This window comes from Dendrobates tinctorius, unplaced genomic scaffold (genome assembly GCF_039654945.1).
Source record: "Dendrobates tinctorius isolate UK_male_01 unplaced genomic scaffold, ASM3965494v1 ptg000102l, whole genome shotgun sequence".
Taxonomy (NCBI): domain Eukaryota; kingdom Metazoa; phylum Chordata; class Amphibia; order Anura; family Dendrobatidae; genus Dendrobates; species Dendrobates tinctorius.
In genome coordinates, this window is record NW_027361770.1 from 37,995,347 (window position 1) to 38,018,812 (window position 23,466).

A 23,466-nucleotide genomic window follows, 5' to 3' on the forward strand; every position below is an offset into this window, starting at 1 on the left:
GATGTATAATGACTATTGTTTATTTTTAATTAAATTAGTGATATTTCTGCACCCATAAAACTCCCTAAGGCCCCACTGTACCTCCATATGCACCCAATATCATATGATGGCATACCAAGTTTGTGTTACTGCAGAATTATTCTGCCCTAGAAACTTTAAAGGCTCCATACGGCTGCACACACAGAGTACCTATGGTACTGTACTGCTGCTTGCAAATGAATGCTCAGCTGAAATTATGGATAATTTTTAATAAAAATTAGCATGCATAGGGAATATGCAACTTTTTTTTACTGTCATGAGATACAAGATATCCCTAGATTTGTAAATGAATGAGAACAAAACTATGCTTTCTTGTGATTCATGTATATGAATTATGAATGTGCTGTGGGTTTTGGTTTTTCAAGGTCAGTGAGAAGCTGACGATTGCAGCAGAAACAGAGTTGAAGATTAATACAGCTCGTGAGGAATATCGCCCTGTAGCAACGCGCGGCAGTATCCTCTACTTCCTCATCGTGGAAATGAGTTTGGTGAATGTAATGTATCAGACATCACTCCGCCAGTTCCTGGGCATCTTCGACTTATCGATGGAAAGATCGGTGAAATCCCAACTGACCGCCAAGAGAATTGCAAACATCATTGAGTATCTTACTTTCGAGGTGTTTAAGTACACTGCTCGGGGCCTGTATGAAAACCACAAGTTTCTGTTCACTTTGCTCATGGCATTAAAGATAGATCTGCAAGCTAGGAAAATCTCTCATAATGAATTCCAGACTTTCATTAAAGGTACAATATGAAAATGTTCTCTGTCAGCACTTTCTCCCCAGTTTTATATTTTATTGGTCAACAGCTAATCACAAAACAGTTAACTAAGAACCTAGAATTTTTAATAAATAACATTCTAAACTAATATTATATTAGTTCTAGTATTAATAATATATTAATATTTAGCTATAAACTGTTCACAGATTTAACTCTTTGCTTCCCTTTCTAGTAGTCTAGTCTTAATGTAGATATAACCACCTATACAGTATTCCTTCATTTTCTCAAACAGTATACCAAAGTTGATGCTTGTCATGTTTAGGTTATTTCATGTCTATAGCAACTTAAACCACCAATTAAAGGGATTTTACCAATTCAAACTAATGAATGGTCACAGGTATCTGATAGTAGTCCAACTCTCAGCATCCCAACTGATCAGCTGTTTGAAGGGGCTATGGTGTTACCTACAAACAGGTGATCAGTTGGGATGCTGAGAGTTGGACCACTATCAGATACCTGTGGCCATTCATTAGTTTGAATCAGTAAAATCCCTTTAATTAGTGGTTTAAGTTGCTAAAGACATGAAATAGTAGTAGGTGTGGTGGGCTTTCGAACACTGTTTCTTTAACTCCTTAACGACCACCAATATGCCTTTTAATGGCAGTTATTAGGGGGCCTTATTCCTCAGCGCCGCTTTTTAATGGCACTAAGGAATAAGGGAATAGCGCTTCCTGGCAGCAGCAATTCCCACAAGTGTCATCTGTACATGACAGCTGACTTCCTGCTGTATAAACCCCGGATGGTTTTGGAGCTGACCAGAGCTGATTAACCCCTTAAATACTGCTGTCAATCATGACAACGGTATTTAATTGGTTGCAAATAGAAAAGCATAAAATAAATATATAAATCTGGTATCGCTGTAATCGTACCAACCCAAGGAACAAATATGTCTTATCACTTTTACTGCACGGGTAACGGCGCAAAAAATAAAAACCATAACTGAATTGCTGGTTTCTGTTCATTCTGTGCTTGAAAAGCCTTAATAGAAAGTGATCAAAAAATATTATTTGTCTCAAAATGGTGCAAAAAATTTGCAACTTGTCTCGCAAAAAATAAGCCCTCATACAGCTTTGTTCACCAAAAAATAAAAGTTACATCTCTCAGAATGTGGCAACTAAAAAAACTACTATATATTAAAAAGTATTGTTGCTGTATGTATGATGTCACACCACCAACTCAGACTAAATGTACAGAAGACCGAGTGTTGAAGAGACTCATAATATTAAAATGATCTTTATTGAAATAAAATAAATAAAAACAAAAAAAGCAAAGTCCTACAGGGGACACTGATGTGACAAATAGAGAAATGGTATACACTATCCAAAAATGAAGGATATAGAAATATAGATTGGGTACTGAAATAATTAAAATACTGTGACCACCCCCATCCGTCAAAGACCTTGTTGTGCCTTGTCAGGCTCCTTGTTGTGCCCCTACATTGCTCCTGCCCTCACAAGGGCAGTCCTCAAGTGTAGACCTGTTCACATTTTACCCATAAGGAGTGTGTAGCCCCCCCAATGCATTTCCCCCTCCGTGGGTTCATCCGGGGGGATTAAACATAAGATGTAGGAACATATCAATAGTTTGGACTCTTGCAATGGCAAGTAGTGCCAAATCAAGTCTGACTGGTTGGTTACCAACATTACGTTGCAGAACCCCCCAACTCATGAGTAATTGGGAAAAAGAAGCCACTAGTAGCTCCTTGAGGTTAATGTAACTTCCTATTAACAAAGAGAAATCTAACTTTGATACCTTAAAAACCTTGAAAAACTAAAGGAACAAATTGAGATAACTAAGAAATTCAAGACTGAAAGTGATTTCAGTGTTAAAGAAACCCAATTACAAAACAACATTGAAACATTTCTCAAGGAAAGGAAACAAACGCAATATCGTAGTGACTTCCAAGACTTTAAGGAAAATAAGATTTACAAGTTCTTAGGAGACCGTCCAGAACGGGAAAAAGAAAATGATCAGTCATCAACTGAAACATCTGACTCTGACACTAGACAAAAAACTTCTGGAGGGCGACAAAGATGTAGAAATAGGGGCTTTATCAAAGGGGAACGATTTATTCCACCTTCACCTAGGCCAGAGTTTTTAGATCGACCATACACCCTACGAGACCGCAACCCCTTCAGCAAGGATTAGAGTTGCAAGTCATAAATCTCAGAGACCCATCACTAACATAGAAATGTCAGTCTTAAACAAAGGTCTTTCCTTTATGCCTACTATGGACCTATCGATCTTTGATAGTATCAAGGATTAGTGTTGAGCATTCCGATACCGCAAGTATCGGTTATCGGCCGATACTTGCGGTATCGGAATTCCGATACCGACATCCGATATTTTTTCAATATCGGGCATCGGAATCGGAAGTTCAAAGTTGATTGACAGCCGAAATGACGTCATCATGATGCGCGGTGTGTGCGCATCATGATGCGCCGTCATTTCGGGCCTTCCGGGGGTCTCTGCCGGCCTGCCAGGGGGCTGTGCCGGTCTGCCGGGGGGCTGTGTGGACTGCCCGGGGTCTGTACCGGCCTGCCGGGGGGCTGTGCCGGCCTGCCGGTGGTCTGTGCACCCTGTGGGGGTCTGTACCGGCCTGCCGGGGGGCTGTGCTGATGTCCGGGGGTCTGTGCAGGCATCGTCCGATGGGACTACGAGTCCCATCGGGCGATGCCTGCTACCATGACAGTGATTGACACATTAGCCAATGATGGGACAGTAGTAGTCCCATCATCCGGCTAATGTGTTAAATGTTAAAAAAAAAAAAAAAAAAAAAAAATACTACATACATACTACATGCATGCTACATACATACTACATGCTACATACATACCACATATATACTACATGCATGCTACATACATACTACATATATACTACATGCATGCTACATACATACTACATGCTGCATACATACTACATACATACTACATGCATGCTACATACATACTACATGCTACATACATTCTACATACATACTACATGCATGCTACATACATGCTACATACATACTACATACATACTACATATATACTACATGCATGCTACATACATACTACATGCTACATGCATGCTACATACATACTACATGCTACATACATACCATATATATACTACATGCTACATACATACCACATATATACTACATGCATGCTACATACATACTACATACATACTACATATATACTACATGCATGCTACATACATACTACATGCTACATACATACTACATATATACTACATGCATGCTACATACATACTACATGCTACATACATACTACATGCTACATACATACTACATGCTACATACATACCACATATATGCTACATGCATGCTACATACATACTACATGCTACATACATACTACATGCTACATACATACTACATACATACTACATGCATGCTACATATATACTACATGCTACATACATACTACATACATGCTACATACAGTGGGGCAAAAAAGTATTTAGTCAGTCAGCAATAGTGCAAGTTCCACCACTTAAAAAGATGAGAGGCGTCTGTAATTTACATCATAGGTAGACCTCAACTATGGGAGACAAACTGAGAAAAAAAATCCAGAAAATCACATTGTCTGTTTTTTTTTCATTTTATTTGCATATTATGGTGGAAAATAAGTATTTGGTCAGAAACAAAATTTCATCTCAATACTTTGTGATATATCCTTTGTTGGCAATGACAGAGGTCAAACGTTTTCTGTAAGTCTTTACAAGATTGCCACACACTGTTGTTGGTATGTTGGCCCATTCCTCCATGCAGATCTCCTCTAGAGCAGTGATGTTTTTGGCTTTTCGCTTGGCAACACGGACTTTCAACTCCCTCCAAAGGTTTTCTATAGGGTTGAGATCTGGAGACTGGCTAGGCCACTCCAGGACCTTGAAATGCTTCTTACGAAGCCACTCCTTCGTTGCCCTGGCGGTGTGCTTTGGATCATTGTCATGTTGAAAGACCCAGCCACGTTTCATCATCAATGCCCTTGCTGATGGAAGGAGGTTTGCACTCAAAATCTCACGATACATGGCCCCATTCATTCTTTCATGTACCCGGATCAGTCGTCCTGGCCCCTTTGCAGAGAAACAGCCCCAAAGCATGATGTTTCCACCACCATGCTTTACAGTAGGTATGGTGTTTGATGGATGCAACTCAGTATTCTTTTTCCTCCAAACACGACAAGTTGTGTTTCTACCAAACAGTTCCAGTTTGGTTTCATCAGACCATAGGACATTCTCCCAAAACTCCTCTGGATCATCCAAATGCTCTCTAGCAAACTTCAGACGGGCCCGGACATGTACAGGCTTAAGCAGTGGGACACGTCTGGCACTGCAGGATCTGAGTCCATGGTGGCGTAGTGTGTTACTTATGGTAGGCCTTGTTACATTGGTCCCAGCTCTCTGCAGTTCATTCACTAGGTCCCCCCCGCGTGGTTCTGGGATTTTTGCTCACCGTTCTTGTGATCATTCTGACCCCACGGGGTGGGATTTTGCGTGGAGCACCAGATCGAGGGAGATTATCAGTGGTCTTGTATGTCTTCCATTTTCTAATTATTGCTCCCACAGTTGATTTCTTCACTCCAAGCTGGTTGGCTATTCAGTCTTTCCAGCCTGGTGCAGGGCTACAATTTTGTTTCTGGTGTCCTTTGACAGCTCTTTGGTCTTCACCATAGTGGAGTTTGGAGTCAGACTGTTTGAGGGTGTGCACAGGTGTCTTTTTATACTGATAACAAGTTTAAACAGGTGCCATTACTACAGGTAATGAGTGGAGGAAAGAGGAGACTCTTAAAGAAGAAGTTACAGGTCTGTGAGAGCCAGAAATCTTGATTGCTTGTTTCTGACCAAATACTTATTTTCCACCATAATATGCAAATAAAATGAAAAAAAACAGACAATGTGATTTTCTGGATTTTTTTTTCTCAGTTTGTCTCCCATATTTGAGGTCTACCTATGATGTAAATTACAGACGCCTCTCATCTTTTTAAGTGGTGGAACTTGAACTATTGCTGACTGACTAAATACTTTTTTGCCCCACTGTACATACTACATACATACTACATGCATGCTACATACAATACATTCATACAATACATACATAGACATACAGTACATATAACATAGAGTAACATACTTACCAATACTTGTCACATTGTTCCCCGAAGCCATTGTCTTTTACGGAATAAATATTAACATAACAAACCACAAAAATACTCACCCATGATCCGAAGCAGTCCACGAGTGTGTCCCACGACGATCCTGGGTAGAGAACTGCAGCATCAGCTGATGCTGCTGCTCTCTACGGGCTGCAGGAATCCAATGACGGAAGGTAGGTATCCTTCCGCACTGTATTCCTCCGCCACTTAAAAAAAAAAAAAAAGTCCCTAGTCTCACTTTATGGCAAAAGCTGCGTGGGAACTTTCTCACACAGCAATGTCAAAAGTGAGACTAGGGACTATTTTTTTTTTTAAGTGGCGGAGGAATACAGTGCGGAAGAATACCTACCTTCCGTCATTGGATTCCTGCAGCCCGTAGAGAGCGGCAGCATCAGCTGATGCTGCAGTTCTCTACCCAAGATCGTCGTGGGACACACTCGTGGACTGCTTCGGATCATGGGTGAGTATTTTTGTGGTTTGTTATGTTAATATTTATTCCGTAAAAGACAATGGCTTCGGGGAACAATGTGACAAGTATTGGTAAGTATGTTACTCTGTTATATGTACTGTATGTCTATGTATGTATTGTATGAATGTATTGTATGTAGCATGCATGTAGTATGTATGTAGTATGTATGTAGCATGCATGTAGTATGTATGTAGTATGTATGTAGCATGTATGTAGCATGTAGTATGTATGTAGCATGCATGTAGTATATATGTAGTATGTATGTAGCATGTAGCATGCATGTAGTATATATATGGTATGTATGTAGCATGTAGTATGTATGTAGCATGCATGTAGTATATATGTAGTATGTATGTAGTATGTATGTAGCATGCATGTAGTATATATGTGGTATGTATGTAGCATGTATCATGCATGTAGTATATATATGGTATGTATGTAGCATGTAGCATGCATGTAGTATATATGTGGTATGTATGTAGCATGTAGTATGTATGTAGCATGTAGTATGTATGTAGCATGTAGTATGTATGTAGCATGCATGTAGTATATATGTGGTATGTATGTAGCATGTAGTATGTATGTAGCATGCATGTAGTATGTATGTAGTATGTATGTAGCATGTAGTATGTATGCAGTATGTATGTAGCATGTAGTATGTATGCAGTATGTATGTAGCATGTAGTATGTATGTAGCATATATGTAGCATGTAGTATGTATGTAGCATATATGTAGTATGTATGTAGCATGCATGTAGTATATATGTGGTATGTATGTAGCATGTAGTATGTATGTAGCATGCATGTAGTATGTATGTAGTTTTTTTTTTTTTTTTTTAACATTTAACACATTAGCCGGATGATGGGACTACTACTGTCCCATCATTGGCTAATGTGTCAATCACTGTCATGGTAGCAGGCATCGCCAGATGGGACTTGTAGTCCCATCTGACGATGCCTGCACAGACCCCCGGACATCAGCACAGCCCCCCGGCAGGCCGGCACAGCCCCCCGGAAGGCCGGTACAGACCCCCACAGGGTGCACAGCCCCCCGGCAGGCCGGCACAGCCCCCCGGCAGGCCGGCACAGCCCCCCGGCAGGCCGGTACAGACCCCCACAGGGTGCACAGACCACCGGCAGGCCGGCACAGCCCCCCGGCAGGCCGGTACAGACCCCGGGCAGTCCGCACAGCCCACCGGCAGGCCGGCACAGCCCCCCGGCAGGCCGGCAGAGACCCCCGGAAGGCCCGTACAGACCCCCGAGAGGCTGTACAAGGGCAGGAAAGGGTTTTTCCAATTCCGATACCGGAAGTCTCATAGACTTGAATGGGACTTCCGGTGTCGGCATCGGCGATACCGATACTTTTTTTAAAGATCGGCCGATCCATTCCGATCCGATATTTTGAAGTATCGGACGGTATCGCTCAACTCTATCAAGGATATTAACTTCTTTGTCAGAAAGCTGAGATGGCACAAGTTCTTCACACAAAAGGACAGGAAGACTTGTGCTGATCTCAACATCCCACTTGATCTTCTAGAAAGCTGAGATGGCACAAGTTCTTCACACAAAAGGACAGGAAGACTTGTGCTGATCTCAACATCCCACTTGATCTTCTCTCAGATGTCCAATTCTTGGCTAACCTGGACAAGGTGACATCAACATACCGGGGACAAGTTCCTTTTACTTCCCTCAAAAATCATAGAGATTCCACCACCAGGGGAAGATCTGTCAGCAATTGATATCTTTCTAAACTTGGTTACAGATTAAATTAAAAAAAAAAAAAAAAAAAAAAACCACAATGACCACATAATCTGTCAATAGAACAATTGATGGCTCCTCAGGGGCTCAACTAATGAAGACCACAATCTATTCAAACAAAATCCGCGTTCTAAACGACAAGTAGTGCTCCTTCCCATCTGATCTCTACCGTGTGCTCAAACAGTAGTGCACCATTGCATATTAGGTACTGCCACATTCGGGAGACATTGCATAACAAATTGTGGGGTCCAATTTATCCCATTACCCCTCCTGTAAATCTTATGGTGCTAAAACTGTATTCATTTTAGTATTTAGTGTTTTAGTATAAAGAATTACATTTTCTGTTCTCACTGCTAAATTTTTATAAAGTTTTGTGAGTCACGTGTAGGATAAAAATATTCAGTACACCACTAGATGATTTATTTAGGCAGTGAAATTTGCAATATGGGGTCACCTGGGGAGGGGGTTTCTGCTGTTTTGGCACCTCAGGGGCTCAACTAATAGAGCCCTCAATCTATTCAAACGAAATCTGCATTCTAATAGCCAAGTAGCGCTCCTTCCCATCCGATCCCAGCCATGTGCTCAAACAGTAGTGTACAACCCCATATGGGATACTGCAACATTTGGGATAAAACAGCAAAAAGAAAAGCACAATACAGTGGGGCAAAAAAGTATTTAGTCAGTCAGCAATAGTGCAAGTTCCACCACTTAAAAAGATGAGCGGCGTCTGTAATTTACATCATAGGTAGACCTCAACTATGGGAGACAAACTGAGAAAAAAAAAATCCAGAAAATCACATTGTCTGTTTTTTTTCCTTTTATTTCCATATTATGGTGAAAAATAAGTATTTGGTCAGAAACAAGCAATCAAGATTTCTGGCTCTCACAGACCTGTAACTTCTTCTTTAAGAGTCTCCTCTTTCCTCCACTCATTACCTGTAGTAATGGCACCTGTTTAAACTTGTTATCAGTATAAAAAGACACCTGTGCACACCCTCAAACAGTCTGACTCCAAACTCCACTATGGTGAAGACCAAAGAGCTGTCAAAGGACACCAGAAACAAAATTGTAGCCCTGCACCAGGCTGGGAAGACTGAATCTGCAATAGCCAACCAGCTTGGAGTGAAGAAATCAACTGTGGGAGCAATAATTAGAAAATGGAAGACATACAAGACCACTGATAATCTCCCTCGATCTGGTGCTCCACGCAAAATCCCACCCCGTGGGGTCAGAATGATCACAAGAACGGTGAGCAAAAATCCCAGAACCACGCGGGGGGACCTAGTGAATGAACTGCAGAGAGCTGGGACCAATGTAACAAGGCCTACCATAAGTAACACACTACGCCACCATGGACTCAGATCCTGCAGTGCCAGTCGTGTCCCACTGCTTAAGCCTGTACATGTCGGGGCCCGTCTGAAGTTTGCTAGAGAGCATTTGGATGATCCAGAGGAGTTTTGGGAGAATGTCCTATGGTCTGATGAAACCAAACTGGAACTGTTTGGTAGAAACACAACTTGTCGTGTTTGGAGGAAAAAGAATACTGAGTTGCATCCATCAAACACCATACCTACTGTAAAGCATGGTGGTGGAAACATCATGCTTTGGGGCTGTTTCTCTGCAAAGGGGCCAGGACGACTAATCCTGGTACATGAAAGAATGAATGGGGCCATGTATCGTGAGATTTTGAGTGCAAACCTCCTTCCATCAGCAAGGGCATTGATGATGAAACGTGGCTGGGTCTTTCAACATGACAATGATCCAAAGCACACCACCAGGGCAACGAAGGAGTGACTTCGTAAGAAGCATTTCAAGGTCCTGGAGTGGCCTAGCCAGTCTCCAGATCTCAACCCTATAGAAAACCTTTGGAGGGAGTTGAAAGTCCGTGTTGCCAAGCGAAAAGCCAAAAACATCACTGCTCTAGAGGAGATCTGCATGGAGGAATGGGCCAACATACCAACAACAGTGTGTGGCAACCTTGTGAAGACTTACAGAAAACGTTTGACCTCTGTCATTGCCAACAAAGGATATATCACAAAGTATTGAGATGAAATTTTGTTTCTGACCAAATACTTATTTTCCACCATAATATGCAAATAAAAGGAAAAAAAAACAGACAATGTGATTTTCTGGATTTTTTTTTCTCAGTTTGTCTCCCATAGTTGAGGTCTACCTATGATGTAAATTACAGACGCCTCTCATCTTTTTAAGTGGTGGAACTTGCACTATTGCTGACTGACTAAATACTTTTTTGCCCCACTGTATATCCCATAAAATTATATCAAATTTATTAAGCAATATATTACATAAAATATTAAATAACAAACATCACATAAATTGACAATGTCACTAGACGATTAGCACAGATGTAAAGTGCATTGGCCTCAGTAACATGTAGTGGATAGAGGAAGATGATAAAGTAGTAAAAAATAATTTTTTTTAATATAAAGTGCTAGTGCTAATGCAATTTTTTGTTGCCAAATCTCAGAAAAAAGAAGGGGTTTACCAATCAAATGATTATTTAAATACTAAGAGTATCAGAGGGATATAGTCACTGACTATAAGGGAAACAAAAACTGCACAATAAAGACTAAATTCTTATCTTACCCATAGTAACCACCTGGGACCACCGCACTGCCAGCCCCATTCAACCACTTCTTGAATGTGGTTTGGTTTTGAGGACTTTGAGGGGTGCAGTTTTTAGAATGGTGTCACTTTTGGGTATTTTCTGTCATACAGTCCCCCCTAAGTCACTTCAAATGTGATTTGGTCCCTTAAAATGGTTTTTAAATTCTGTTGGAAAAATTAGAAATTGCTGATCAACTTTTAACCCTTCTAACTGCTTAACAAAAAAAGGGTTAAAAAATTCCACAGATGTAAAGTAGACATGTGGGAAATGTTATTTATTAACTATTTTGTGTAACATAACTTTCTGGTTTAAGGGCATAAGAATTAAAAGTTTGAAAATTGATACATTTTCATCAAATTTCTGATATTTTCACAAATAAATGCAAGTCATATCAAACAAATTTTACCACTATTATGAAGTACATACAGTATGTCATGAAGAAACAGTCTCAGAATCAGTGGGATCCGTTGAAGCGTTCCAGAGTTATTACTACATAAATTGACCCTGGTCAGATTTCAAAACTTTTACCTGGTCATTAAGGTCAAAATTGGCTCTGTCACTAAAGTGACTGGGGCAACACTGCAATACCCTGCAAGGTATGTCCTCGTCGCTGCTTCTTTGTAGAAGGTAAATAGAGCAGAAGAGGCTATGGTGCTCATGGAATACCCCGACCCATTTAAACAAATGATGTCTTGAGAGAGTTGTATTACTAATGATTGGATATCGATGATCTACTCAAACTTACATAACCCCTTGTGTAATAAGCTTGCACAAATAAGCAAAACGATATTTACCAGATGACAATATGCTTTTATAACTTAAATCTAAGAACTTTTCTTCTCCACCCTTTCCAGGTGGTGCGACATTGGATCTGAATTCTGTGGAGCCAAAACCAAAAAAATGGATACTTGATATGACCTGGCTCAATCTAGTCCAGTTATCCAATCTACCACCTTTCAACAATCTCCTTGGCCAGGTGGCGAGGAATGAGAAATCATGGAAGATCTGGTTTGATGAGGAAGCACCAGAAGAGGCATCATTGCCTGATGGATATGATGGCCTACTGGATACTTTTAGAAAACTGCTCCTTATTCGAAGCTGGTGTCCTGATCGTACTATTGCACAGGTGCAGTTGCATATGAGATCTGTATTAGGTTTTTTGTGGAATAATGGCACAGTTATTGGAGCCAATGACATAAAAATTAATGTACATGTGCCATTAACTGGTCATGTGGCAAAATTGTATATGAAGTGCTTATACAAGGATTTTTTTTATATTGAAACATTAATACGTCACTGTCTTCAAGCTTGTCCTACCATTTATGATGGAGAATAAGGTTATCAAACCTTATCCTTGATTTTGTTTTTAACTTTTTTTACTGTATTTTAATCAGTGGTCTACACATTTTGCATTATAAATATGATGCACTAGAATATTGTATTGTGATTTTCTGCTTATTTGTAGGCTAGACATTACATAGCAGAATCTCTTGGTGTAAAATATGCGGAAGGATTTATTCTTGATATGGAGTCTATGTGGGCTGAAAGTGATTGCAGAACCCCTATGATCTGCTTCCTATCCATGGGCTCTGATCCCACAGAAAATATTGAGCGCCTGGCCAAATCTAAGGTACTGTATAAATTACCACAAGGTCCTGTATACGTTCTTTGTATTCTGACAACATTGAAGAGATATTTTTGATAGTTAATTTGATACTACTTACCCAAATTGCTTTATTGCGGCTGTTAATCCTATCTACATTTTACACATTTTACAATCATAAACGTGCAGATTTTATTCTGTACTCTGACTATTGTGGAGAAACCAATCCGTTGTGTTAATAAAATGTCTATGAACAATTGGCTTTTGAAATATTCTAGAATGAGTGAAAAACTTATTTCATACTAAAGATCTTTATTCGTTTCACAGAATTCGCCTTGTCGTGCAATTTCTATGGGCCAGGGGCAAGAGGTTCATGCTAGACGTCTTCTCAGTCAATCCATGCAAGATGGTGGGTGGTTACTCCTTCAAAACTGTCATTTAGGATTGGACTTCATGGACGAGTTACTGGATACAATTACCATCACAGAAACTGTGCATGATGGTTTCAGAACTTGGATCACCACAGAAGTCCACCCCAAGTTCCCTATAAATTTGCTACAGTCATCAATAAAATTTACCAATGAGCCACCGCAAGGTACGTTCCTTATTTTTGTTTGAGAGTATATTATTAAGCAATGGATTCAGACTGGTGTAGTATGTAAGTCTAAATAAAAACCTTTAAGGAGCTGTCCCACAGACACATGATAGATACATTTATGTTGGGTGTCCTAATGCTGGGATGCTGAATGTTGATAATATGGTCCCAAGTCTCCCATTGTGATTAAGTGATGGTTGCACAAGTGCAGTGTTGCTCCATTATAATCTATGAAATCATGCAATTATACCCTATCTTGTGAGTAAGTGAAAAATGTTGTACTTGGGCCAACCTCTTCAATTCCAGCTTTTCATTTACATTTGTGCTACAATTCTTACTATAATGCTGTTCCTTGCCATTATAAAATGCAACTAGATTTTAGTTTTTGGCATGTCATTATCAGTGAAGTTTCGTCTTTTCAGTTTTTCATTGCTCTTACAAGGATGCTCATCTATTAAAGAATGCCTCTTGTTAAATTCTTAAGATCCTTCATGAAAATAGAAGCACATTCATTACAGTGTACCATTTTCTATGTTTGTGTATAATGCCAGTATCTGGCTATTTTGCCAATTTCTTCTTTACTGAGAGTGCATGTAATAATGACTTCAGTTTCTCTAAACATCAGATAGATGCATGCTTCACATATCTCTAATATGTATTATGGATTACATGTAATTAATGTTAAACATAAAAGATGACATAATATACAAGTAGCTAAAAAATTTTGAAGAATTGTGGCTGCAGAGAAATTTTTTTTTTTAATTCCTCCCATTTGTTTTGGAGATACAGTGTTTGCAATGAAAGTATCTGCACATAATGAGTTAAATTTTTTAAGTCCAAGTGGGTGTTATCAGATAGTTTTCTCTAAGGGTTTGTACTTCTTCTACCTGTATGATGGTAACCAATCGTAAGCATTCAGCAACGCTCAAAGGAAAGAAAAATATGATCCCACAATAGCTTAGAGCTGGTTCCTCAATGTGTGGTAGATCTGGGCTGTATCTTTACATCTCAATCTAACCTCCTACATGATTAGAAATCACAGATGACCAACACCTTTCAGATAAGGTCCCTCTGTGAGGAAGGACAGCACAGCTGAGTTTAGGTGTGTCACATTATAAACCCTGCTATCAGCTCTCCTAGTATTGTCAGCTCTGCTGTACTACCCCTCTACCTTTCTGTAGATGTGTAATAATCATGCAAATGTCTGGTGTGCTCAAGTTGTACTGGCTCTGCAGTGAGATTAGAGCAGGGTGTCATTATATCTCAAACAGGAGTAATCCAGAACAGGCAGGTTACTATTGTGTGAAATATAATGACAGTCCTAACCTCACTGCAGAGCCATTGCAAGTTGCTTGTGCACAGCAGACAAGTGTGATTACTGACACACTCAGCAACCAGGAGAGCTGATAGAAGGGTTTGTAATATGATACAGCTACGCTCATCTGCACGGTATCATGTTGGAGTTTAGACCAGGAGATCAGAGCTGTAGAATTACATTTCATACACTGAAAAATCTGTTCTAAGCTATGGTGGGGGTGTGTTCATTCGCCATGAAGTAAAAATGACGTGGCATCTTTTTTTGGTTAGCTTTGCATTGTACCATTCCTTTTTAACACCTGGGTTTTCTATATCCCTTGTCGATGGGAATGCCAATGCACATCCCAACACTGTCCAATGCACACTTCTTTGACAAGGTACATGGTCACACCCATTTTTCAGTGTATTCTTATATTTCCAGGAGGAGTACCAGAGTAATAGTACAAAGCAGAGTGGAATAAAAAAGAGTTTTGAGATAAAGTGCTCAAGTATAGTTATTTGTACAAGTATTACTAAAACATCAGGAAAGGTGACAGGTCTACTTAAAGTGGTTGTCTGACACTTTTACACTGATGACCTATCCTTAGCATAGGTCAATATCTAATTGGTGGGGTGTTACACCCTGCACTTCCTCTAATAAGTTTCCAGTGCCATTAGCATCCATAAATGCTCAGTTATTCAAATCAAAAGGAGGTGAATGTGCAGTACCTGACCATGGGCACTATACCACTGACAAAGGTGTGCTGTGCTGCTACATAACTGAGCACCCCAGATGCCTCTGGCAGTAGGAACAGTTGATCAGTGGAAGTGCATGTAAATGACCCAGGCAATCCTTTAAGTACCATGTGAAAGTGCTGCAACAGTGGTTAGACTGACATAATAATGTTTTATTTCTTAAAGGAGTTCTTCAGCTTGATTTCTTTTTTTCTGTCTTAAATGTAATACATTACATATAGATAGATCCTCCATCATTATAGTGGTTTGAAAAAACCACTATACTGTAATCCGAACGCTGCTAACTTATTCTTCTTATTATTATTAAGTTGATTTCCGCAATTAATGCGGCCCGAACCGCTACACGCACAGACTCCGTTGAGGTGTCGTTTCGAAGCCAGCGTCCATGAGAGGTGTGCTAAGTATTTTTCGTGTCGATCGGATTTGTAGTTTTTGCGCAATTTGCGTTTGAAAATTTTTTTTCCCGTCATTGGAATGCATTGTCTCCAATGCTTTTCAATAGGAAATGGCAAAACGTGCCCTGAGGCGATTGAAATGACAGTTGAGCTCATTGATATGCGCAGGCAGACCCAGTTACTATGCCAACGCCTACGAACTTCACTTGAACCCCAGCACAGAGCCTCTGCCACATAATATCAGCTCTTAAAGCGAAACCCACAGCACAAATGCAAATCTAGCTTCATCACATGACACATGCCCCTGAGAGAGAATGTGTGCACCAAAGTGGATTTAAAAGAAGCCCAGTGAGCCAAACTAGCTCTTAAAGGGCCAACGCGCCAAAGTGATTGTTAAAGGGCCAGCGCACTCAAATGAGACTTAAAGGGCCGACACACCAAATCGGAGACTGAGCCACCCCGGCCTCCAAATCGGAGGCTGAGCCACCCCGGCCTCCAAATCGGAGGCTGAGCCACCCCGGCCTCCAAATCGGAGGCTGATCCACCCCGGCCTCCAAATCGGAGGCTGATCCACCCCGGCCTCCAAATCGGAGGCTGATCCACCCCGGCCTCCAAATCGGAGGCTGATCCACCCCGGCCTCCAAATCGGAGGCTGATCCACCCCGGCCTCCAAATCGGAGGCTGATCCACCCCGCCCTCCAAATCGGAGGCTGAGCCATCCCGGCCTCCAAATCGGAGGCTGAGCCACCCCGGCCTCCAAATCGGAGGCTGAGCCACCCCGGCCTCCAAATCGGAGGCTGAGCCACCCCGGCCTCCAAATCGGAGGCTGAGCCACCCCGGCCTCCAAATCGGAGGCTGAGCCACCCCGGCCTCCAAATCGGAGGCTGAGCCACCCCGGCCTCCAAATCGGAGGCTGAGCCACCCCGGCCTCCAAATCGGAGGCTGAGCCACCCCGGCCTCCAAATCGGAGGCTGAGCCACCCCGGCCTCCAAATCGGAGGCTGAGCCACCCCGGCCTCCAAATCGGAGGCTGAGCCACCCCGGCCTCCAAATCGGAGGCTGAGCCACCCCGGCCTCCAAATCGGAGGCTGAGCCACCCCGGCCTCCAAATCGGAGGCTGAGCCACCCCGGCCTCCAAATCGGAGGCTGAGCCACCCCGGCCTCCAAATCGGAGGCTGAGCCACCCCGGCCTCCAAATCGGAGGCTGAGCCACCCCGGCCTCCAAATCGGAGGCTGAGCCACCCCGGCCTCCAAATCGGAGGCTGAGCCACCCCGGCCTCCAAATCGGAGGCTGAGCCACCCCGGCCTCCAAATCGGAGGCTGAGCCACCCCGGCCTCCAAATCGGAGGCTGAGCCACCCCGGCCTCCAAATCGGAGGCTGAGCCACCCCGGCCTCCAAATCGGAGGCTGAGCCACCCCGGCCTCCAAATCGGAGGCTGAGCCACCCCGGCCTCCAAATCGGAGGCTGAGCCACCCCGGCCTCCAAATCGGAGGCTGAGCCACCCCGGCCTCCAAATCTTACCCAGAGTGGCCCCACCCACCAAATCAGACCCAGAGTGGCCACACCCACCAAATCAGACCCAGAGAGGCCACACCCACAAAATATGAGCCTGAGAGATCCCGGCCAACAATTCAAGCCCTGAGGGGCCCCACCCTCAAAATCGGACCCTGAGGGGCCCAATCAACAAAATCGGACCCTGAGGGGCCCAATCAACAAAATCGGACCCTGAGGGGCCCCACCCACAAAATCAGACCCTGAGGGGCCCCACCCACAAAATCAGACCATGAGGGGCCCCACCCACAAAATCGGACCCTGAGGGGCAAACACCCACAAAATCGGACCCTGAGGGGCAAACACCCACAAAATCGGACCCTGAGGGGCAAACACCCACAAAATCCGACCCTGAGGGGCCACACCCACAAAATTGGACCCTGAGGAATCCCGGCAACTAATTAAAATCCTGAGGAGCCCAGGCCACCGAATCGGATCCTGAGGGGCCCCACCCACCAAATCAGACACTGAGGCCAAAGTGGCCCCTGAGAGGCACCCACATTTAAAACGGATCCTGAGTTGAAAGTCTTGCAGGGGCAGCAGGCAAGTCTCTCTTAAAGGGGCAGACCGGGCACCATTTCAAACCACTATCTGTACTTCCTTCAGGAAATACACATCTAGTTATAGTGGTTTGAAAAAACCACTATATTGTAATCCGAACGCTGCTAACTTATTCTTCTTCTTATTATTAAGTTGATTTCCGCAATTAATGCGGCCCGAACCGCTACACGCACAGACTCCGCTGAGGTGTCGTTTCGAAGCCAGCGTCCATGAGAGGTGTGCTAAGTATTTTTCGTGTCGATCGGATTTGTAGTTTTTGCGCAATTTGCGTTTGAAAATTTTTTTTTCCCGTCATTGGAATGCACTGTCTCCAATGCTTTTCAATAGGAAATGGCAAAACGTGCCCTGAGGCTATTGAAATGACAGTTGAGCTCATTGATATGCGCAGGCAGACCCAGTTACTATGCCAACGCCTAGGAACTTCACTTGAACCCCAGCACAGAGCCTCTGCCACATAATATCAGCTCTTAAAGCGAAACCCACAGCACAAATGCAAATCTAGCTTCATCACATGACACATGCCCCTGAGAGAGAATGTGTGCGCCAAAGTGGATTTAAAAGAAGCCCAGTCAGCCAAACTAGCTCTTAAAGGGCCAACGCGCCAAAGTGATTGTTAAAGGGCCAGCACACTCAAATGAGACTTAAAGGGCCGACACACCAAATCGGAGACTGAGCCACCCCGGCCTCCAAATCGGAGGCTGATCCACCCCGGCCTCCAAATCGGAGGCTGATCCACCCCGGCCTCCAAATCGGAGGCTGATCCACCCCGGCCTCCAAATCGGAGGCTGATCCACCCCGGCCTCCAAATCGGAGGCTGATCCACCCCGGCCTCCAAATCGGAGGCTGATCCACCCCGCCCTCCAAATCGGAGGCTGATCCACCCCGCCCTCCAAATCGGAGGCTGATCCACCCCGCCCTCCAAATCGGAGGCTGATCCACCCCGCCCTCCAAATCGGAGGCTGATCCACCCCGCCCTCCAAATCGGAGGCTGATCCACCCCGCCCTCCAAATCGGAGGCTGATCCACCCCGCCCTCCAAATCGGAGGCTGATCCACCCCGCCCTCCAAATCGGAGGCTGATCCACCCCGCCCTCCAAATCGGAGGCTGATCCACCCCGCCCTCCAAATCGGAGGCTGATCGACCCAGGCCTCCAAATCGGAGGCTGATCGACCCAGGCCTCCAAATCGGAGGCTGAGCCACCCCGGCCTCCAAATCGGAGGCTGAGCCACCCCGGCCTCCAAATCGGAGGCTGAGCCACCCCGGCCTCCAAATCGGAGGCTGAGCCACCCCGGCCTCCAAATCGGAGGCTGAGCCACCCCGGCCTCCAAATCGGAGGCTGAGCCACCCCGGCCTCCAAATCGGAGGCTGAGCCACCCCGGCCTCCAAATCGGAGGCTGAGCCACCCCGGCCTCCAAATCGGAGGCTGAGCCACCCCGGCCTCCAAATCGGAGGCTGAGCCACCCCGGCCTCCAAATCGGAGGCTGAGCCACCCCGGCCTCCAAATCGGAGGCTGAGCCACCCCGGCCTCCAAATCGGAGGCTGAGCCACCCCGGCCTCCAAATCGGAGGCTGAGCCACCCCGGCCTCCAAATCGGAGGCTGAGCCACCCCGGCCTCCAAATCGGAGGCTGAGCCACCCCGGCCTCCAAATCGGAGGCTGAGCCACCCCGGCCTCCAAATCGGAGGCTGAGCCACCCCGGCCTCCAAATCGGAGGCTGAGCCACCCCGGCCTCCAAATCGGAGGCTGAGCCACCCCGGCCTCCAAATCGGAGGCTGAGCCACCCCGGCCTCCAAATCGGAGGCTGAGCCACCCCGGCCTCCAAATCGGAGGCTGAGCCACCCCGGCCTCCAAATCGGAGGCTGAGCCACCCCGGCCTCCAAATCGGAGGCTGAGCCACCCCGGCCTCCAAATCGGAGGCTGAGCCACCCCGGCCTCCAAATCGGAGGCTGAGCCACCCCGGCCTCCAAATCGGAGGCTGAGCCACCCCGGCCTCCAAATCGGAGGCTGAGCCACCCCGGCCTCCAAATCGGAGGCTGAGCCACCCCGGCCTCCAAATCGGAGGCTGAGCCACCCCGGCCTCCAAATCGGAGGCTGAGCCACCCCGGCCTCCAAATCGGAGGCTGAGCCACCCCGGCCTCCAAATCGGAGGCTGAGCCACCCCGGCCTCCAAATCGGAGGCTGAGCCACCCCGGCCTCCAAATCGGAGGCTGAGCCACCCCGGCCTCCAAATCGGAGGCTGAGCCACCCCGGCCTCCAAATCGGAGGCTGAGCCACCCCGGCCTCCAAATCGGAGGCTGAGCCACCCCGGCCTCCAAATCGGAGGCTGAGCCACCCCGGCCTCCAAATCGGAGGCTGAGCCACCCCGGCCTCCAAATCGGAGGCTGAGCCACCCCGGCCTCCAAATCGGAGGCTGAGCCACCCCGGCCTCCAAATCGGAGGCTGAGCCACCCCGGCCTCCAAATCGGAGGCTGAGCCACCCCGGCCTCCAAATCGGAGGCTGAGCCACCCCGGCCTCCAAATCGGAGGCTGAGCCACCCCGGCCTCCAAATCGGAGGCTGATCCACCCCGGCCTCCAAATCGGAGGCTGAGCCACCTCGGCCTCCAAATCGGAAGCTCAACGACCCCCGCCCTCCAAATCGGAGGCTGAGCCACCCCGCCCTCCAAATCGGAGGCTGAGCCACCCCGCCCTCCAAATCGGAGGCTGAGCCACCCCGCCCTCCAAATCGGAGGCTGAGCCACCCCGCCCTCCAAATAGGAGGCTGAGCCACCCCGCCCTCCAAATAGGAGGCTGAGCCACCCCGGCCTCCAAATAGGAGGCTGAGCCACCCCGGCCTCCAAATCGGAGGCTGAGCCACCCCGGCCTCCAAATCGGAGGCTGAGCCACCCCGGCCTCCAAATCGGAGGCTGAGCCACCCCGGCCTCCAAATCGGAGGCTGAGCCACCCCGGCCTCCAAATCGGAGGCTGAGCCACCCCGGCCTCCAAATCGGAGGCTGAGCCACCCCGGCCTCCAAATCGGAGGCTGAGCCACCCCGGCCTCCAAATCGGAGGCTGAGCCACCCCGGCCTCCAAATCGGAGGCTGAGCCACCCCGGCCTCCAAATCGGAGGCTGAGCCACCCCGGCCTCCAAATCGGAGGCTGAGCCACCCCGGCCTCCAAATCGGAGGCTGAGCCACCCCGGCCTCCAAATCGGAGGCTGAGCCACCCCGGCCTCCAAATCGGAGGCTGAGCCACCCCGGCCTCCAAATCGGAGGCTGAGCCACCCCGGCCTCCAAATCGGAGGCTGAGCCACCCCGGCCTCCAAATCGGAGGCTGAGCCACCCCGGCCTCCAAATCGGAGGCTGAGCCACCCCGGCCTCCAAATAGAAGGCTGATCCACCCCGGCCTCCAAATAGAAGGCTGATCCACCCCGGCCTCCAAATCGGAGGCTGAGCCACCTCGGCCTCCAAATCGGAAGCTCAACGACCCCCGCCTCCAAATCGGAGGCTGAGCCACCCCGCCCTCCAAATCGGAGGCTGAGCCACCCCGCCCTCCAAATCGGAGGCTGAGCCACCCCGGCCTCCAAATCGGAGGCTGATCGACCCAGGCCTCCAAATCGGAGGCTGAGCCACCCCGGCCTCCAAATAGGAGGCTGAGCCACCCCGGCCTCCAAATCGGAGGCTCATCGACCCCGGCCTCCAAATCGGAGGCTCATCGACCCCGGCCTCCAAATCGGAAGTTCATCGACCTCTGCCTCCAAATCGGAAGCTCAACGACCCCAGCCTCCAAATTGGAGGCTGAGCGACCCCAGCCTCCAAATCTTACCCAGAGTGGCCCCGCCCACCAAATTGGACCCAGAGGGGCTCCGCCCACAAAATCAGACCCAGAGGGGCCCCTGCCACAAAATCAGACCCTGAGGGGCCGCGGCCACAAAATCGGACCCTGATGGGCCCCAGTCACAAAATCGGACCCTGAGAGGCCCCGCCCACCAAATTGGACCCAGAGTGGTCCCGCCCACCAAATTGGACCCAGAGGGGCCCCGGCCACAAAATCGGACCCAGAGGGGCCCCGGCCACAAAATCGGACCCTGAGGGGCCGCGGCCACAAAATCGGACCCTGAGGGGCCGCGGCCACAAAATCGGACCCTGAGGGGCCGCGGCCACAAAATCGGACCCTGAGGGGCCCCAACCACAAAATCGGACCCTGAGGGGACCCACCCACAAAATCGGACCCTGAGGGGCCCCACCCACAAAATCAGGCCCTGAGGGGCCCCACCCACAAAATCAGACCATGAGGCCAAAGTGGCCCCTGAGAGGCACCCACAGTTAAATCGTATCCTGAGTTGAAAGTCTTGCAGGGGCAGCAGGCAAGTCTCTCTTAAAGGGGCAGCCCGGGCACCATTTCAAACCACTATCTGTACTTCCTTCAGGAAATACACATCTAGTATTATTATTATTATTCAGTTGATTTCCGCAATTAATGCGGCCCGAACCGCTACATGCACAGACTCCGTTGAGGTGTTGTTTCGAAGCCAGCGTTCACGAGAGGTGTGCTAAGTATTTTTCATGTCGATCAGATTTATAGTTTTTGCACAATTTGCATTTGAAAAAACATTTTCCGGTCATTGAAATGCATTGTCTCAATGCATTTCAATTGGAAAATTTTGCCATAGGTAAAACATGGGGCAGTCGTGAGGCGATTCAAATAGAAGTTAAGCTCATTGATATGCGCAGGCACACCCAGTTACTATGCCAACGCCTACGAACTTTTCATGACCCCTCCAGGACAGAGTTTCTGGCAGATAATATCAGCTCTTAAAGCGAAACCCAGAGCACAAATGCAAATCTAGCTTCATCACATGACGCATGCCCCTGAGAATGTGCGTCAAAGTGGATTTAGAAACCCAGTGCGCCAAACTGGCTCTTAAACGGCTGACGCGCCTAAGTGATTCTTAAAGGGCTGGCGCACCAAAATGAGTCTAAAAGGGCCGGTGCGCCTAGAATCATAGAATCATAGAATCGTAGAGTTGGAAGGGACCTCCTGGGCCATCTGGTCCAACCCCCTGCTCAAAGCAGGATTCGCTAAATCATCCCAGTCAGATGTCTGTCCAGCCTCTGTTTGAAGACTTCCATTGAAGGAGAACTCACCACTTCTCGTGGCAGCCTGTTCCACTCATTGATCACTCTAACTGTCAAAAAGTTTTTTCTAATATCTAATCTGTGTCTCCTCCCATTCAGTTTCATCCCATTGCTTCTAGTCTTTCCTTGTGCAAATGAGAAAAAGTTGATCCTAATCGAAAGCTGAGTGACCCCAGGCTCCAAATCGGAGGCTGATTGACCCTGGCCTACAAATCAGAGGCTGATCGACCCTGGCCTACAAATCGGAGACTGAGCCACCCTGGCCTCCAAATCGGACCCTGGGGGGCCCTGCCCACCAAATCAGACCCTGAAGGGCCCCGCCCACCAAATCGGACCCTGAGGAGCCCCGCCCACCAAATCGGACCCAGAGTGGCGCCGCCCACCAAATCGGACCCTGAGGGGCCCCACTCACCAAATCAGACCCTGAGGGGCCCCAACCACCAAATCAGACCCTGAGGGGCCCCAACCACCAAATTGGACCCTGAGGGGCCCCGGCCACAAAATCGGACCCTGGAGAGCCCCACCCACCAAATCGGACTCTTAGGGGCCCCGGCCACCAAATCGGAACCTAAGGGGCCCCACCCACCAAATCGGACCCTGAGGGGCCCTGGCCACAAATTCGGACCCTGAGGGGCCCCGGCCACAAAATCGGACCCTGAGGGGCCCCACCCACAATATCGGGCCCTGAGGGGCCCCACCCACAAAATCGGACCATGAGGCCAAAGATGCCCCTGAAAGGCACCCACAGTTAA

General features: G+C 46.9%; 1 protein-coding gene across 1 annotated transcript in view; it reads left to right on the forward strand.

The window, feature by feature from the left end:
- LOC141099782 (dynein axonemal heavy chain 5-like) overlaps positions 1-23,466 on the forward strand; it is a 587,253-nt gene that overhangs the window by 467,720 nt on the left and 96,067 nt on the right. Inside the window, exons 67-70 of the mRNA XM_073587845.1 lie at positions 405-783; positions 11,698-11,969; positions 12,309-12,473; positions 12,774-13,041. Of these exons, the coding sequence (XP_073443946.1) occupies positions 405-783; positions 11,698-11,969; positions 12,309-12,473; positions 12,774-13,041 (1,084 nt within the window). The remainder of the gene's footprint in view (positions 1-404; positions 784-11,697; positions 11,970-12,308; positions 12,474-12,773; positions 13,042-23,466) is intronic.